Here is a 19,882-nt window from a genome sequence, read left to right as displayed (position 1 = left end):
CTGTTACTGAGTTGTACGAGTTCTTTATATATCTGGATGTAATCGTGGGGAATGTTACCTGCTTTTGCTGCCACTCTCCCCAAACACCCCCAAGTCATCATCTACCTTAGATAAGCCATCTGGGTAGTGTTTGACCAGAAGGAGATAGATTCTTACTATTCTCTAGTGCCATTTGGGCCCCGACTTCAGTTTTGAGGGGAAGTTCTGCCCTCTGTTAGTTTGTCTGTGTTTTCAATCTGTTCTGCTTTCTAGTCTCTGCTTCCTGAGTGGTGGGTGTTAGAACCCATTTGCCGGGATATTAATCCTACTGACTAGTTCATTCATGTGCCCTCGCTTTGGATTGTGTTAATCTTTTGTTTACCATTTTGTTACAAATGAATAGGTGGTTGGAGGTATTGATGAGGGATTTGTGAGATATGATAATGACTTACTTGCCATAGGCTCAGTAAATTGGCATTCATTTGGCATTCTGGAGATTATGTACTCTTGAATGAAATTTTTTCTTAGTTCTATAAAACATGTAACCAAACAGAATTAAGCCTTGTTATGGCTATATCAGAAAATCTTTGTTGTCATAGTCAGATACACTCCAGTACTTGCCAGAGTTTTTAACTTGAAACATTAGAAAGTAACAAATATGGAGGTAGGTCACATGGTATCATCAACATCTAAGTGCCTTAAAGACAGTCACTTGATTTTCTTTATAATTTTATCTTTAGTGCTTAGAATGGTGCCTGACAGATTGTATTCTGTTGGGGAGGATATATTCTGTGAATATTTACTGGGTGAATGATAAAACAGATTCATAGAATGTGGTTACATTTATTTTCAAAAGTGAGAGCTACATACATTTACTATAGATATTTATATGTAACACATAATAAAGAATATACAGTGGATTCTGATGTCAGTCAACAAGTGTGTTCTCTGTAAGAACTGTTGATAATTTGTAGCCAATGGAATAGTACTGCTATGAATTTTCTTCCAAAGTCTGGGAATCCTTTGTTTTGTCTTATATTTCTCTAGTTTGTCCTAGATATCTGCTTCTTGCTTTGGTGCCCTTATTTTAGTCTAAGGCAGTCTTTAATCTTTGTATCTGTACTTGCTTGCAGTGTATTCTTTAAGTAGCTGCTGTGATCCGAATGTTTGTGTCCCCCCCAAATTTATGTATCTAAATCCTAACCCCCAAGGTGATGGTATTAGAAGGGGGGACTGTTGGGAGGTGGGCTCTGCCCTCATGACTGGGATTAGTGCCTTTATAAAAGAGATCCCAGAGTGCTCCCTAGCCCCTTCCAGCATGTGAGGGCACACTAAGAAGTCAGCAGTCAGTCAACCAGAAAGGGCCTTTAACAGAACTTGACTGTGCTGGCATCTTGATCTTGGACTCCAGCCTCCAGAACAGTGAGAAAAGCCTCCAGAACAGTGAGAAATGCATTTCTGTTGTTTATAAGCCACCAGTCTGTGGTATTTTGTTATAGCAGCTCTTGCTTTAAGCCCTAGCTATAAGATAGTTGCCTTATAGCTAAGTTACAAAATGTTACATGCCAGTTTTTTAGGTTTATGGAAATGGCAGCATAGTACTGTACTTCTCCATTCTCTAATATGAGCCGCTTTCTGACATGAACATTGATCTCTGACTATTGAGGTGATGGGAGAATGGTTTTAAACTCATTTTGTGGGAAGACTCACTTCCTGGTTACACATCCTATATAATGTCATTAAACATTACTTATGAAACAGTAACTCTGGGGTATCACTGTTTAATCATTTCATGATCAATATTTTTCTGGGATTGAATTGTATTATACTTTGCAGGTTGAATTGCTGTTAAATCTAATACATAGTTCTTAAAATTCTAGTTTTTATAAAGTCCCATGTCGTCATACTTTAAGTCTGAACATCTTAAAAATATATTTTAAGTGAACTGCCTAAAACTTGATAGGTTTTGAACTTAGTGTCTGTATTAACATCATGAGATCATCAGGATAGTATTTATGTCAAAGTAGTAAATTTATTTCCTTCTTTTCTCTGTGTGTCTTGCAGTTACTTGTCCGTGTTTAAAAGCTGCCAAATGCTCTTTGAGCATTTTGCTATAGTAGTAGTATTTGCATTTACACCTTTGGCAGAAAGCCATCCAAATTTGGAGATAGGTACATGTTTCTTACTCCTTTTGTGTAACACTGCATAGTCTTTGGAAGTGAAGAGATGACATCTATGAGCTTTTGAAATCTACTTGCCTAAGGATAAACTGGGTTTGACTTCATTAGTGCACAAATGATAGGTTTGTATGGAGTTATTATAGCATTAATCAATTTGATGGATTGGAAATATGACAGTACTGAAGTAGCGTGTAATATTAGTGCCTATTATTCTACAAATTATGTCTTCACCTACATTCAGATGCCAGAGGACTCATGTTGTACATTCAGAATGCAGAACTTAAAAAAACAGCAGAGGGCACCTCTTTTCTTGTCCTCTTAGATTAGATTATGAAGAGCTAGACTTTGGAATTAGACTTATTTATTAGGTCATAGCACTTTCATACTGTGAAACACCTGAATTGAATGAAATAGATAGATAATCTGCCTTCTAAACTAATACTTGAAAGAATACTGCATATAAAATGTAGAGTCTTTAAAGGTCCTAGGGATACACGTATGTGAATTTATTGGCTAGTAGTCATTTCTCTAAAAATTGTAACAGATCAGTAGTAAAGAATATTGATTTCTTTTTGTTGTATTGGTTGGTAATGCTTAAAAATAGGTTCCTCAAACGTAATTAAATGAGAAACAAATACTTATTTTGGGGGGCTGTGGCCTTGCTCTACCATAAATGCATTTCGAACACTAATTTACTTACGTATGCATTTATTTATCTTATGGCTTTAAGAAGTCCAAGAGTATGCATCCTCTGTCTCTCTTTTCTTTAAAACTTTGTTCTCTTTCACATATTTACAGGAGTGGAGAAATTTTTCTTCAAAAATTTAAAAATGCTCATTTGAATTAAAAAACTCTCCCTTCCATTAAAGATTGAAAATTTAAGAGGCATCGCCTTTGCTTCTGGTCATAGAGACACTAAATATAAGACACTCAGCAATTTTGCTGGGCAAAATTAGGAAATAGGTAAAGGACTAAGTGGGTAAAAGACTTTTAATGATGTTTATTAGAAACTTTTTTATGAGGTGCTCTGATACTTATTTTTAAATGTTCTTTATATCTATAAATTAGGAATGTATTTCTTCTATACAAAAATTACAAAAAACTTCCATGGATTTTTTGCTAGGGAATAAGAAGTCATCCTACTTTTAAAGAATGAATTAATGTAGGTCACTAAGAGTATCTTAGAATAAGTTACTGCTTTGGTATGAAAATGATATAGTAGTTTCTTTTTGTGAAATAATCAATTTCTGAAAGGTGGGTAGTTTTACTTTGAAACTCTTGTAATAAAGATGATAGCTTTAAATGATACTTAGGCAAAAAATTTAGATTTTTCTTACTTTGAATTTCATATTTTGGCATATATTATTATGAATGCCACATTCAATTTGGAGCAGTTGAGAAGCCAAGTCTTTAATAAATAATCTTGGGACCATAAGAATTTTTCACAGTTTAGGAACTTGCTGCATAGAAAGGGAGATAAGATACTGACATAATAATAGATAGAGTAGAAAGTAATATATAAGACAAGTACAAACTACCATGGACAGAATAGATAAGGAGAAGTTAGATTTGTTTAGTTACAAAAGCCTTCTTTATGGAGGTGGCATTTAAACTTGGTCTTAAAAGGTATTGGATTTGAGTATATGGTGCTGAAGGAGTGTATTCTGGACAAAGGGGAACAAGTTGAGCAAAGACATGAGGTAGGTAGGTAGGCAGGTACCCCCCACCCCACTTACTATTAATTCCTGTGTGTTCTTTTCAAGCTTTCTCTGGTGAAAAGAAAAATGACTTCACTAGAATAGAGGAGTAGTCTTCTTTGTTTAAGTGTATATGAGTGGCTGGGTTCCCTTTTAAAACTTCGAATGTTATTTAATTAGACCAGTGTTTTCCAAACTGGGGTTTTATGTATATACCCTATGTTATACAAGACACTACTTTGAAGTACAGGAAGAAAATAGTGGAACTTGGATTTGAGTTTTTTTTTAACTCTTTCTCTTTTAGTGTATGTTTTATTATGTGTATGATTTATTAGCTCAGGAATGCCAACGATATGATTTCTAAATCTGTTTGGGCCTATATGCTCAAATTTTTTATTGATAGGGATATGAGATTTTAAAGTGTGGTGATCCCTGGGTTAGACTAATAGAATGTGGAAAGGAGAGAGTAAGGTGACCTGTCAGGTGATTGAGGGCCTTTTGTTAGTCTTAGGAGTGTTAACGGCAGTAATATCTGATGAAAACTATATATTTGATATAAAATATAGAAACATCTGGCCAGGTTTAGGGTCAGTGCATAGGTAAGTTTTATAGAATTAGACTCTGCCAACTATCTTAGGCAGCTGTTAATACTTTTACCATTGTATGATTGGTTGAAGTTTTGAAGTTCTCTGGGTAAAGTTTCCCCCTTTTTCTGTGTTTCTCATCTTTTCTGCTGCATTTTTAGCCTATATGGTACAGAGACTAATAACAATAATGATAGTGGTAATAATACAGACATTTATTTAGCTAACATTTACAGATTCTGGTTGGGTGCTAGGTTCTAAGGATGAAGAGGTTAGCAAAAAATCAGACCTGAACACTGGATTTATGGTACTTACGTTCTAGTGGGGGAGATAAACAATCAAATAGTCCTCATATCTCAAATTGATTTTAAAATGTTGGCTGTGATAAATGGTACAAAGGAACGCACATGTTATTCAGGCTCGTAAACAGAGTGTTTGAACTATTCAGGAAGGTCAATGAAGGCTTTCCTGAGGACAGGACTGGCCTCATAATTTGTAGGGCCCAGTGCAAAATGAAATGTGAGGTCCCTTCAAAAGAATTCCAAGACTGTGAATGCAAAACATTAAACCAAGTGTGGAGCCTTTCTAAGTGTGGTCCCTGTCCAACTACACAGGCTGCAGGGACATGAAGCTGGCCCAGGCTAAGGAAGTGCTACTTGTGCTGAAATGTGAGGATGAGGTAGGAGGGGGAGACTGCTCTAGGGCAGAGGAAACAGCACAGATGAATCTCTGGGGCAAGAAGGAATGTGGTGCATTTGGAAACTGGGTAGAGGCCAGTGTGGCTGGAGTAGAGAATAGGTGAAGTTGGGGTATGATGAGGCCAGAGAGGCAGAGAAGGTGACGTGTTAAGGCCAAGTTGAGGGTTCTGATCTTTATTCCAAGAGCCACACAAATTGTTGTGTGTTAAAGCAGAGAGTTTACTTTTGATGTGCGTGCTAATACTACCGTTACCTTGCACCTTGACAGCATTGGATAACTTCTCTCTCAATACCTATATCCTGTCAGCCTCTTTTTCAGAAACTTTTAGTCTCACCTTCTATATTTATTCTAAGGCTGGCCCTTCCCTAAGGCAGGTTTAAAAAGAAACTTCACATCAGGGAGTGGTACACATTGAAAATAAGGTAGGTGAATGAGTCACGAAATTTCTCATGACTAGACTGATAATTGAATTAGACCGCAGTCTAAAACATTTTAGGTCAACTGAAGTAAAACTTGGAAGGGATGAAAATGTCTTATTAGTATTTTAAAAGGATTTGTTTTAAGTGATACAGGTTTTTAAGGTCTGTTGTCAGCACTATGATTTTAAATTCTTAATCTCCTTTTCTTTTATGCATAGTCAGGAGCAAATGGCTTATTGACTGCCTGATCTTGGGAAGGGGGAGTGAGGAACAAGTTGTATTTTTGGACTTCGTCTTGCACATAATAGGCATTCTCCATTAAAAAGGCTTTGGTTGTTATTACCCAAACCAAAAAGCAGGCATTGTGTTTTGTTATGTGTGGATAATAATGTTCATGATTCATGGGCTTGCTTACTTAGGAGGCAGTTATTGAGCTTATTTGCTAGAAAGATGCCTACATGGTTGATTTGTAGATCCATTGCCATGTCACACAACTCAGGACTTTTCAGTTTTGGCACTCTACTGAATAATATGCTACTCATTTCTTCCCTATGTCATGTTTAGAATGTACTTGAGCTGGTTCAGGTAAGTGATGTGCTTAAATCAATGATGTTTGTGTACTCTGAGCTGCTCATGGATGAGATGGGCCACTGCTCATTCCCTGCATACTCCACCATTCCTTGCCTCCTGGTCCGTGGATACACAGGCATTCTAAGCTTCTAAATAACCTGGTTATTTAGGTTATGTAGGTTTATATCAGCCTACTTCCCTTTACTTTTTAAGTGACAGGTTCTATTTGTAAAGATAAAAAATCAGATGTTTTAGCAGTTACTTTTGAGAGCTTAATTTCTTTTTTTTTAAAATTAAGGTATCATTGATATACAACCTTATGAAGGTTGCACATGAGCAACATTGTGGTTTCAACATTCACCCATATTATCAAGTCTCCACCCCCACTCCATTGCAGTCACTGTCCATCAGCATAGTAAGATGCTATAGAGTCATTTACTTGTCTTTTGAGAGCTTAATTTAAATAATTTCTGAGTTGGAATGTAGTTTGTATTTTGGATGAGGGAAAATATACTCCTGTCACCCCTTTTCCAGTTTTAGGTTAATAACAGAGCTTTTAGTTTTTGTAGGCAACTTCTTTATTCGTACTTGCAGTCAGGTAATATGCTGCAAGATTTCTTTTGTTTTAACATATGTCTGTTGTGTTAGATCTGGAGACTCTGTCGTGGTCATGATAAATGAACTCTTTACTGGAATTACTGAACACATGAACTGCTGTTCATATGAGAACTCTGCAGTATTTGCAGCGCTGTGAATTAGCTTCTGATTTATCAAAGAACACATTTAAAACTATATTCATGTATTTAATGCTCAATGTTATGTTCTTCTGTTGTTTTTGAAAATTTGTAGTCCATGTCTAGTATGTATATAAAATAGCTAACCAAAAGTTAAAATTGCCAGGTTTAATTAGAACACCCCATTACTTTAACATAGTTGATAATAAATACTAAGTTCAGCAAAACTTTGATTAGCCAGAATGTTTAGGGAATAGGGCAGTAGGTTTAATCAATATCTCTTTATTTCTACACAAAATAGTGAGCATCAACTGTATGCAAAACATGGTGCGGTGTGGCATACACAGATGCATATAACAGATCTGTGCCCTCAAGGAACTTAGTTTCAATTATCTTTAAAATTTTTAGTCCTATGCTCTATTGTTTTAATAAGATTAATATAATGCATGTAATTGAATCTTTGATGATATAGGATCTTTGATGATATAGGATCGTAATTCTTCATTACGAATGAACCTCATTGTATTTTTTCTCATGTAGATGTAAATGGTGTACATGTGCTGACCATACAATTTATTCTAAAAGGTTATTTTTGAGTAATTTGCTGATGCCAGCTTGTTTTTGATCCCTTGACTTTTGTTTTAAAAACTGTTACACAGGTTAATTGGGTTCTCATTGAAATTTTACTTTGTTAAAAAGTTTACAGTAACTTATAATAAGTATTTTGTTTCACTCCCTCTTTCGTAGTTAAGATGCAATTCACTTGCCTTTACATATATGTAATATTGTGGGTAATGGCATATAAAATTGTGGATGTTCCATTATTTGCTTGATATTTTCAAGGGATTATCCCTATGTATGAGTTTAATTTTATGTAGCTCAAACCAAACTAAACCAGAAATATCAGAATTTATAATAATGTTATGTTCTTCTTTCATTTTAAAGTATAAGTAAATGCAAATTAAGGGTATCCCCTCCCCTGCTGCAACTGTTTTAGTGCATCTTAAATGAGCAGGCTTAAGAAAAAAATGCTTCACAGATATAAATTTCATTTAAAAAAATAAGCTAGAATTATATATTAAAAAATAATTTATGTCACAGAGACTGGATTGGTTTAAACACAATAAGAAAAATACCAGTTATTATCGAGTTTCATGTATTTCATTTACTTTCTTGCTAAAAGCAAATAGAGTTACTGTGTTAGAATTAGTAATTCTGATGTTTTATGGCTTTTACAGAGAACAATTTAACAAATGATATTTTGTATATTCTGTCAGTGGAGGCATTGCTTCTTAAGTGCAGTTGATTAGACAAAATTTAAATCTAGTGCTTTTCCCAAGCACTGGTAGGTTGCTAAATTATTCGCTTTGTTCCTAGAGTCTTTTCGGTATGAAAGGTTGAGTGTCAAGGTCAAGCCTGGCTTCAGGCCTAAAATTAGCTTTACTAGCTTTATTCCCGCTGTAGGTACTTACTGCTTCTCGAGCTATTTCCCTTTGTTTTTATGGAGTGGGGGGGTGGGGCCTAGATAAACTGCTAGAATATCCTAGAATACAACTTGTTTCGTCTGTATGTTTAAATATGTCTGGTTTATAAGGAAAGACGCAGAGCCTGATACAGATATATTTGATTATTTCATAAAGTGTTTTTGTCTGTTTAAAAATTTACTTTGTTAAAAGTTTATTGTAAGATGTTATAAATATTGTTTCAACATTTGTTTGATAGTGAACAGAAATTCAATCTTTTTTTATATGTATGAGTAATATTTTGAATATGTCTGTGTCTGAAGGAAGCTAAAGGAATAGTAGCATATAGGCTATTTTAGTTTTTAAATCTCACTTTTGATTGGGCAAGATGTCTTCCATCTCCTTCCCATGAAAAAATAAAGCACCACCAAACAATGACCCAAACATGAATTTAAAACAAATTACCTAACCTACTTATACAGGTTACCATAGAATCTAAGGTAGTGTAATTAGTTGCCATATTTAAGGTAAACTTGAAGTTTTTTAGGCAAATGTATGTGCTTATTTATTCATTTGGTTACTGGTATATTTTTGCTTTACTTGCCTAATTATCACTGCCTTGTTTCTGCAGCTGCAGAACCTTGGCCTGAAAATGCTACATTATATCAGCAACTGAAAGGTAAGTACTTGTTCATAATTAAAAGTGGCTTTCTATCAAAATATATATATTACCAAAGAAACTTCTCAGTAATATAATTCATTGCAAAGAGAACATAAAACATAAAAAGGGATTCTTTTGTATAATTTGTCTAGGAGATTTTACCTTAACTTGTATCCGCCAGTGTAAACCAACTACTCATGGCATATAAGGTCTTTAGTTTATTATTGACTCATTATATTGGCTGCTGTAGGCAGTGTAAAATGATGTGGTTGCAGGAGCAGTTGGCAGATTTACTGCACCAGTAGCTGACACAGCAGATTTTTGAAGTCCTGTGGTAAAGTGGGCTCTCAGTAAAAAGGAACTGTTAAAATGTATAGGCTAGGATGGTTCAGGCTCCCTTTAGCAGCTCTTCATATATCATCAGATCACATTATGGACCCCATTTGGGGCTCAGCAGCCTGCTGCAGTTGTCAGAAGACTGCAAAGTAATGAAGACTAATAGGCAGCCGACTTAGTCTTCTAAGCATGGAATTTTTATTGCAGCGAACTTGTCATCTTTCTTTTGTGTGACAGACCTAGACACACTGTACAATATTAACTGCAGGCTGGTTTTATATGATTTTGAATGCTTTCACTTTTAACTAGAGAGAGTTGAGCAGATACTCGTTCACTTAATTTTAATGAAAAGAAGAGGGATGTTTCTTAAAATCTTGAAAAATGAATTTTTTAAATGAGTGATTTTAATTACATATTGTTAATAAGATGTGATAAATCAAATAGTTTTAGAGGAAATAGTCATGTTTTATCAGGATTTACATACTATGATAATTTATCAAAATTATGATTATACAATAGTGGTGATATAGAACTTCAAAATTAGTGAAAGCTATACATACCTTTTGTTTTTTATAAAGGAATAGTTTTTTAGAATAAAAATATTTGTATTTTGTTTAGCAGTCATACTTTTGACACAGATCTCTCATTGTATTTTCACAGGGGAGCAAATTTTGCTTTCTGACAATGCAGCTTCTCTTGCTGTGCAGGTAAATGTGTAAATATTGTAATATTTTTTCGCTTTGAATTGCAATAATTTTTTTCCTCTTCAGACAATCAGAGGCTGTATGTTTTGAATTTTTCTTTGTGATTTACCATTATCAATATAATATCTCTTCTCTGAAGTGTAATTTTATTATGTAATATTATTCAGTTACTTGTCAGTGTATCGAATAAACAAAAATATTAATCATTCTTTTTAAAAAAATCACTTATATGCTATGTGCATTATCTTTCTTAGTAGTTGTTTTACTTTTGGCTAGATATGATAGTATTGATTATTTGGGGTGATACGTTCATTCATGGATACAGCATTATTTTGTAACTTAACTTGAATAGATTTTTTTACCACATATATTTAAGCTTCATTCTCTCATTGTACTCATTCTAGCCTTAATCCATTTGGTAATCTTGAAGCAGACAATTCTTCTCTAACCATTCCTTATATTCTTATCGATTACTTTGTTATCTGTTATTTCCAAAATACTTATTGACTGCAGTAACTCTTCAGATTGTATATCACAGTTGTGTAATCCAAAAAAATTAGTGGTTTATAAACTTTAAATTGCACTCTAGGAAGAATAGGTTACTTGGGGATTGTTTGATTTAAAAAAAGAAATGTTTGTGTCGATTGTAGAATTATTATTCAAACATTTAGCATGTTTAATTGCTCTTATTTAGTTAGCTTACATAGTTTAAATTAAGAGGATTTTATTATGCAGCACCTAAAAGATAACTTAAGAGAATTCTAAGATATGTGACCTTTACTGGAGGTGAGATTGTGAACTTCTTGAAGACAGAAAGGGAAGAAAAGGAATTGTGAGCTTTTGCTGTGTTCTAGGCATGATGCTAGGCACTTGTTCATCTCATTATTTTTTATTCAGTTTGATATCTTCTGGGCCTAATAACTATGTCTGATACATAGCATGTCCTGCAGTACATTTTTGCTTTGTTTAAGGCAGGGAAAAAAGAGAAAGATGAAATGTATTTGGACAGTAATTTATTTGAGTATGAGTATCTTTAATTTCTTTCTTTTAGAAGATTTGTCTTTTACCAAGAATATAAATTATGTTTATTTTATTTGTTTACCTTTATTTCACCTTTAGGCACTAGTATTGTAACTTGTATATTTTCTCTCATTTTAACTTTTGAGAAACATATTCTCAGTTGTTTATATGCAACAAATAAAGACAATATTGCTACTTGATAATTTTTTTTTGTAAAGTAAATAGAATTTCAGTTAGCTTTCAGATATTAATAATGTAACATTTAATGTAGTGCCTTGTGTATAGAATGTACTCAGTAAATGTTTGTTGAATGAAGGGTTTATATGTGTGGTAAAAACAATTTTGCCTGATAACTAATAACACAAGTAAATTATTTGCTGTGTATAAAATAGTATTTTCAATTTTTATGTCTTTGAAAAAATAGTTTCAGGGCACAGTGAATATTTTGGTTGAAGCACTGATTTCTTAAACCCTTTTTTTAATTGTATTTTTTTGAATAACTCTTTCAGGATACTGATGAAAACTATAGAACATTTCTCCAGAAAACATTCCAATGCACATACACCAAAAAAAGCATACCCAGGCTCTTCTACATATGGTTCTGGAGGTTTACTGATATCCCTGTAGAAGCTATCTGGGGATCTCTTATAAAGAGCCCCTAAAACTAAAGAATAGTTATTTAGGAAGTACTGAAGTAATTTTCACTAAATAATAGGAAGTTATTTTATGTAGGAATAGACCAGTGGCTCTTAACTGAGGGAAACTGCATCCTCACAGAGGACATTTGGCAGTGTTTAGACATTTTTGGTTGTCACAGCTGTTGGGGAAGGTGCTACTAGCACCAGGGATGCTGTTAAACATCTTTAAATGCAGAGGACAGTCCCCCACAACAAAGAATTACACTGTCCCAAATATAAATAGTGCCAATGTAGAGAAACTCTGGAACAGATGGTTTATCTGTTTTTCAGCACACACCAGCATATCAGTGTATTACTGTTAAAAAAGTTAACAGTTTAAATAATCTGGAGAAGAGAAGAAAAAAGAAATCTTAGTGTGTGCTTTATTTAGCAACTCTGTTTTTTATGGCTTCTGTTAATTAGTTTTTTTTCCCACTATAACATCTCACATCATAATGGTAATTAGAGTGAAACTAGAAAAAAGAACTTCTTAAAATGCAGAATTTTGCTTCACCATTTCATTTTTTTTGTTATCCTATGTATGTCACTTAGATGATAAATTAACCAGCATATATTAAAAATTCTTGGTTTTGTTCAATATTCTTTGGCTTGACAGCTGATAGTAGCCATGACTATAAATGTGACTTCCAGATATCTGATATAAACTTTATGGAGTAATTTTCCTCTATATGGTAGACCAGTATCCATTTAAAAGAATCAGTTAATGTATAAAATTGAGCAAAACAGTGTGACAGGTATCCATAAACTGGATATTTTCCAGAAGATACCAGATAATTAAGCATCAGATATTTTAATAGTTGGCTAGTTAAGCCATCAGGAAATTTAAATCTTACTTACCACATGGACTTGGCATTTATTATACCTCTGAAATGAAGTGGTTAGATCTTTTTTGATTAAAGGGACCTTTATGATTTCACTTTAAAAGAAAATTATTTTTTTTCCCCGTGGCTGTTATTTCCTCTTAAAGTTGCTTTTCTTCCCTCCTCCTCAAAGTATTGGTAATACCTGAAGTGTTTGCCTGGTCATAAAATAATCTTGTATGTTAAGTATAGTATATATAGGATGTATACACACACACACTCACCACAGTATTTTACGCAAACACACAAAAAGAGAAAGAGAGAGAAATCTTTTATCCCATAATACTTCCACTTGGAAGGACCTAAGCTTGTATTGATTGGGAAAAGAACTTTGATAATTCTGTTATTACTTTTTCACCCCCTAAAGCTAAACCACTGTTCAATAGGTACATAATGTATATAAGGTTGGCCACATATGTAGTTTAAAGTTTTGCAGTAGCTCCACTAAAAAAGTACAATGAAACAGGTGAAATTAATTCAATAATATATTTTATTTAACCCAGTGTATCCAAATCTTACCATTTTAATGTGTAATCGGTTCAAAATTTATTAATGGGATGTTTTACATTTTTTTATACTAAGTTCAAAATATGATGTATGTTCTACACTTACAGCACATCTCAGTTTGTGCTAGCCACATTTCAGGTGCTCAGTATTCATGCATAGCTTGGTGGCTCTTGTATTGGACAGCACGTGTCTAGAAATACCGTATGAGCAAATATGTGAACTCCACACTTTTTCTGCAAAAAATGTTTTCTTTGATTTTCTTTCTTCTTTTCTGATTCTGTATATGTTGTCCTCTGTAGCAGATTCCATAAATTATATGGGCAGTTGGTCTCTTTTGCAAATATATATATGTCTTAAACATTACTCTTTGTTTCAAGTTTCCTCATCTGTAAAATAGAAATATGATAGAAGCTACTATGTTGGGTGTCATGAGGTTTGAATGTGTTAATATATTTAAAGCATTTATAAAGTGCTTTATCTGCCATATTACAAATATGCAATGAATGTTGGTTATTATTTACAATATGGCTATGAATGTTGGTTATTATTTTCTTCTCTTCTGATTTGTTGACAAAAGCACACATAATCAGTTTCAGCAGGAGGAAAGCCTGCAGACCTTATAATGCCTAATATGTAATTAAATTAATTAAATAATTAAATAATAATTTAATTAATTAAATAAAATAATTAAAATTAATTAAATAAAATAATTAATATGGAAGTAATTAAAATAAATAATAGGTATTAAGAATTTTGGGGGCGTATTTGAATTTGTGTGAACATTACTAATATTTATAACCATTCTTTTATGTACACCTAAAAATATTAATATTGAATCCTTCAATTCCAAAAATATTATTTTAATAATACTGAATAAGGTTTGTTTTAAAATTGAATATTTATTGGATGTCTTTATTATATAAGGCACTCTACTGAGAGCTTCTTTGTGAAATATGGTGTTCAATCTTTACCATAACTCTAGGGTACTATTATTAACCTCATTTTAAAATGTGGAAACTGAAGCTCAGAAAAGCTCTGTCCAAGATCGTACAGCCCACAAGTTGTGGAGGTAAACATACAACAATAGCATTAGTTGAATGCCTACCATGTGCTCATCACTGTACCGAGCACTTAATTCTTATTAATTCACTTAATTCTTACAACAACTGTATGAGGTAGGTGCTATTTTAATCCCCATTCAGCAGATAATAAGAATGATAGTAATAACCATAGATAAAATTTACACAGCACTTGATTCCTGTGCCAGGTCTTGTTATATGTACTTTAGGTATCAGATAATCCTCACACACAGCAACCCTCTGAAGTAGGTAGCATTATTATTCCCATTTGACAGATCAGGAAGTTGAGGCAGAGAGGTTAAGCAAATTTACATAAGTAGTACTTGGCAGAGTGGGAATACAAATCCAAGGAGTCTGAGTTGGAATCCACACTCACGTAACACTTTGCTGCGTATCAGTCCAGTCCAGTGATACAGATCTTTGAATTTTTATGCAACAATAAGTGGGCGTTTATTAAAAAATAATTTCTCATACTTCCTAGCAAATTATACCTTATAATTTATAGATTACATTAAGATATGAAAGATAAACATGTCTCAGCTTTTGAACCTTTGAAATGTGATAATAACGGTCTTACCTATATTATGAGTTATTGTGAAGCTCACATTAGGTAAAAAATGAGAAATTCTTTTGAAAAAAGTGAAAGTAATGAAAATATAAGGTGATGTCTATTGCTGAATTAGTGCCTATTTGACTTCAAAGATTTATATACATATTTTGTGAATGTCTTTATATAATGTTACTTTCTAGTCAGATTTAGAAAGGATTTTTGTTAAGTATATGTGAAACCAATTTAAAAAGGAACCTTTTTCTTTTTTGTATGGCTTAATCTAAATATTATAAAAGCTTGAATTTATTTTTTAGAGCTGTCTCAAACTGATGATCATTATTACAATGCTACATTAAAAAGTAATCTTACTTTTTACTTAGTTTTTGCTTACTTGAAGTAAGAATGACATTAAGGGAAATATCACTGTTCTGTTTAATAGTCTCATTTTCCTCTATCCTTTGTGAATAATATCCCAAAAAATAAACATCAGAAAGAAACTAAAATTTTTATTTTAATTTGATTAAAAATTTTAGTTTTTTTCTGAATGTTGTGTCATTAAAAAAAGTCAGCATTTTTATAGGCCCCATTCACGCTGGGCCATGTACACTAACATGTTGGACCTGCTGACAAATTGTTAGCTGACCCTTGCTTTTTCCTTTAAGCCAACGATGCTTTTTAAGGTGGACATATTAATTAGTGATTAAAAAATAATATCCTAATGTAGTGATTGGGAAAGAGCAGGAGAGAGGAGTATTCTTTACTTTGACTCAAGGTCAGTTTTTGCATTAGAGAAACAACTGTGTTGTGAAAATGCAACTACTGTACTCTTGTCATGTCAATCAGATTGCCACAGTAGACAGTTTACCTACAGAACTTTAGAGGAAATGATTTTGAATTTTCAGTTTGGTTGGATACATTTTTGCTTTAAACAAGTTGTTCATGGTTACAATTTTTAAGTATCAATTTAAACCTGATATAAATACAAGTAGGATGTCACCAATAGATATATTTTACTAGAGAATTAATAGAATACTGTTTTATGAAAAACATTTTAAAAATTGACATAATGTAAAGTTTCATAAGGTGTAAAACTTCAGTTCTTTAAAGTTTGTTCATCTCTCCAACTTTGGTTATCCTCTGGAAAATTAGGCTTCTGTATTCATTTTTGGGATTAGGAGAAGGAAAGGAAGCTAAGGGGAAGAGATAATTTAGCAAACATTCATTACATAAGGGGACTCAAAATCCTCTTCAGTATTCTAAAATGAGCAAAATGGAGGCTGCAAATGTTTCCTTGATATCATTGAATTTAAATTCTTCAGATTGAACATCTTATATCACCTTTTATGTATGGGAAGTATTAAAGCATTTTGGTGATTTGTGCTTGTAACACCTGAAATTATTTAAATATATAAAATGTGATTTCTGGAGGAGATAACTGTGAACTTAAGTTGAAAACAATTTAGTAGATTAAAAATATTTTCCATGTTAAGTACTAATTTCTCAAAACATAGATGGTATGGTGTATATAAAACATTTAAATTAGTCATAGGATTTGTGAAAATGCAGGACATTCAAATTAGAATTAGGTGACTGTTAGAGTTGTCAGTTTTAATAATGAAATAATATAAAATGGTTATATGAAGGTAATGGTTTGCAAACATAAACATCTATTTAACTTAGCAAAATGTACACTCCTGTAGTTCTCAGAGATTGCAAGTTAGAATGTCAACCAAATACTTTCTGTATAAATAGTAAGAATAACAAGCAGGATTTTAAAATTTGTTGCTGTTAAACAGAACAATAAAGCAGTAAGATGAAAAAAATGACAGTCTATTTTTTAAACAGAAAAAGGCTAGAATTCTTCATTATTAGATATAAAGTATCAACATAATCCATCTAGCAACATTATATTTGAGCTGAAAGTACACTTAAATTTGAGGCTGTACACTACTCTGTGTGAGTGAAACATTAGATATACAGTATCAACATAATCGATCTAGCAACATTATATTTGAACTGAAAATACACTTAAATTTGAGGCCATACACTACTCTGTGTGAGTGAAACATCTTTCATATAGTTCTTAGATGAAATTATCCTTGAATGAATAGCATCTTCATTTATCTTCAAACCTCTTCTGTGCTTTTAGTGTATCTACTGTTTCAACATTCTACAACAAGAATTACATTATACCATTATACCAGAGTAGTTCTGCAGTGTGAAATAAATTGGTCTGGAAAATGAACCTGGCTTTGCTATAAATTACATTCCCAGGTACAAAAGAATTTGTTATTTTGTTTAAAATAGTCACAAATATAATTAAGGTCTTAATTTATGTTAAACTACAAATATGGCTATTACTTTAACAGGATTAGGAACTTAATCTGTCACTTCAAGAATGATACCTAACACTTTTCCTTTGTAACCTTAGACACATTATTTCAATTACAGAGTCTGCAGCTGTTTGATATAAAAAATGAATTATTTTGTAGGTAGATTTCATGGTTTTTAATTTTAAAACATGCCTCTTCAGTAAGGTGGAAAATAATTCTTACGTTGTCACAGATTTTCCTTTGTGTCCTGGTAAAACAAGATATGAATGAAAATTCACAACTGTTTTCATTTTATGTCCTGAAAATGGCATTGCATGCTTTAGAATAGTTCTTAGTGAATTGTTACATAGAATATTTCAAATTTAATTATGAGTTGAATAGAAGCTTTGTCCTAAAGAAGAAAACCTGAAGTCTGCTATCTAAAGATAACTTAACATTGTTGGACTAAAAATGGCTTGTTCCCTATTTAGAATTTAGATACTTTGTTAATGTGATTTGCATACATTTAGAAGCTATGTTTATAATTCCTTAAATATAGTATATATTATACCTTGATCATGATACTAAATGTAAAGCACCTAATCTTTTAAAAACTTAAGGACAATTCTTTAAAATTTTGAATTACTTTAATATTTTCATTGTCAAGCAGTGTTGATTTTACCTTTGAGTAATTAAATTAGGTTCTTAGGTTACAAGAATTATTCCTTCTGTGCCTATGACTTTTATAGTTCTTTTGCTTAATTTGGACCCTGTAACTTACATTTATTTATATTTAATTCTAACAGAAAACTTTTATCTTTTCCTCTTCTGGTTATCTTTTTTGTTGCTTGCTTTCTGAACTTTTTTCCCTCAGCTGTCAGATGTCAGTGTGTCTAAAATTGAGTCAAATATGCCAGGAGTAGTTTTCAGGTGAGAGTCGTTCCAAGGAAAGTCATATTCTCTGATGTGATTTGTCTGTGTGTGTGCTATTAATAGCATTTCATGTTTTTGCTAATACATTTGCTGTATTTAAAGCTTTTTATACTTATTGCATTGTCATTTCTGATGATTACTGTATAGCTAATTTAAAAAAATTGAATTCCTGTTACTGTTTTTCTGAAACGTATCTGCTTATTGATATTTGTAACTTTATTGATTTTTAAAAATATCTCAGAGTTTAAGAGGAGCTATATTTAACTTTTTAATGCGGTGAGCTTTGGTCCCATAAAATAACAAAATGCCAATCTTTGTTGTAGCTTACTAGTTTTCTATGAACTTAGGTATATTTGTATTTATTATTTTGAATATCTGTGGCTTATTCATTAGACAAATGTTTATTGAGAACCTATTGTCTGCTGATAATAAAAGTAGTGAACAAGATAGACATGGTTGGTGTGTACTAATGGAGCGTCTGTTTTGGAGGGGGAGTCCTTTTATCAATTCATTGGTCAGTTTCTCTTTCACCTGTGTGTATGACTTCAAAAAATTATTCCCAAAATAAATATCTTTATTTAGTTGATTTTGCCTTATTGAAAAGATTTTATAAAAATACATACTGAAAACATAGTCATCATATATTTACTCTTTATTACTCTTAAAAAAGGATTTTGGTTATATTCCCTTATTTATCCTTTTACTGTTTATTTAGAGATTTTTATCTTAGTGTACAACTTTGCTGTTTGATAATAATATAACTAAATTACAATACAGGCATACCTTGGAGATATTATAGGTTCAATTCTAGACCACCACAAAGCAAATATTGCAATAAAGTGAGTCAAATGAATGTTTTGGTTTCCCTGTGCATATCAAAGTTATGTCTACATTATACTGCAGTCTACTATAAGTGTGCAATATCATTATGTCTAAAAAACTATACATGCCTTAATTTAAAAATACTTTATTGCTAAAATATGCTACCATCATCTGAGCTTTCTGTGAGTTGTAATAATTTTGCTGATGGAGAGTCTTGCCTCAGTCTTGATGGCTGTTGACCATCACGGTGCTGGTTGCCGAAGGTTGGGAGGCTGTGGCAGTTTCTTAAGACAGCAATGACAATTGCCACATCCATCGACTCTTCCTTTAACGAATGATTTCTCTGTAGCGTGTGATGCTCTTTGGTAGGATTTTACCTGCAGTAGAACTGTTTTCAAAATTGGAGTCCATCTTCTCAAACACGCCGCTGCTTTATCAACTACGTTTATGTAATATGCTAAATCCTTTTTTTGTTATTTCAACAGTGTTTACAGCATTTTCACCAGGACTAGATTCCGTATCAAGAAACCACTTTCTTTGCTCATCTATAAGAAGCAAGCCCTCATCCTTTCAAGTTTGATCATGAGATTGCAGCATTTCAGTCCCAACTTCAGGCTCCACTTCTAATTCTAGTTCTCTTGCTGTTTCCACCACATCTGCAGTCACTTCCTTCATCGTTAATTCCTCAAAGTGATTTATGAGGTTTGGAATCCACTACTTCCAAACTCCTGCTAATGTTGTTAATTTGACATCTTCCCATGAGTCACAAACGTGCTGAAGGGCATCTACAATGGTCACTCCTTTCCAGAAGGTTTTCAATTTACTTTGCCTAGATCCATTAGAGGAATCATGATCTATGGCAGCTATAGCCTTATGAAATGTATTTCTTCAATAATAAGACTTGAAAATAGAAGTGACTCCTTGATCTGTGGGCAGTAGAATTGACATTGTGTTAGCAGGCATGAGAAGAACATTATTCTCATATATTTCTATCAGAGCTCTTGAGTGAACAGGTACATTGTCAGTGAGCAGTAATATTTTGAAAGGTATCTTTTTCTGAGCAGTAGGTCTCAAC

General features: G+C 32.8%; 1 protein-coding gene across 1 annotated transcript in view; it reads left to right on the top strand.

Annotated features, from left to right (window-relative positions):
- MTX2 (metaxin 2) overlaps positions 1 to 19,882 on the top strand; it is a 67,412-nt gene that overhangs the window by 14,214 nt on the left and 33,316 nt on the right. The window contains exons 2-3 of the mRNA XM_036879449.2: positions 8,957 to 9,004; positions 9,983 to 10,029. Of these exons, the coding sequence (XP_036735344.1) occupies positions 8,957 to 9,004; positions 9,983 to 10,029 (95 nt within the window). The remainder of the gene's footprint in view (positions 1 to 8,956; positions 9,005 to 9,982; positions 10,030 to 19,882) is intronic.

Source organism: Manis pentadactyla, chromosome 6, assembly GCF_030020395.1.
Source record: "Manis pentadactyla isolate mManPen7 chromosome 6, mManPen7.hap1, whole genome shotgun sequence".
NCBI classification, from domain to species: domain Eukaryota; kingdom Metazoa; phylum Chordata; class Mammalia; order Pholidota; family Manidae; genus Manis; species Manis pentadactyla.
The sequence above is the reverse complement of the archived record's forward strand: the minus strand, read 5'-3'. Positions and strand labels throughout refer to the sequence as shown.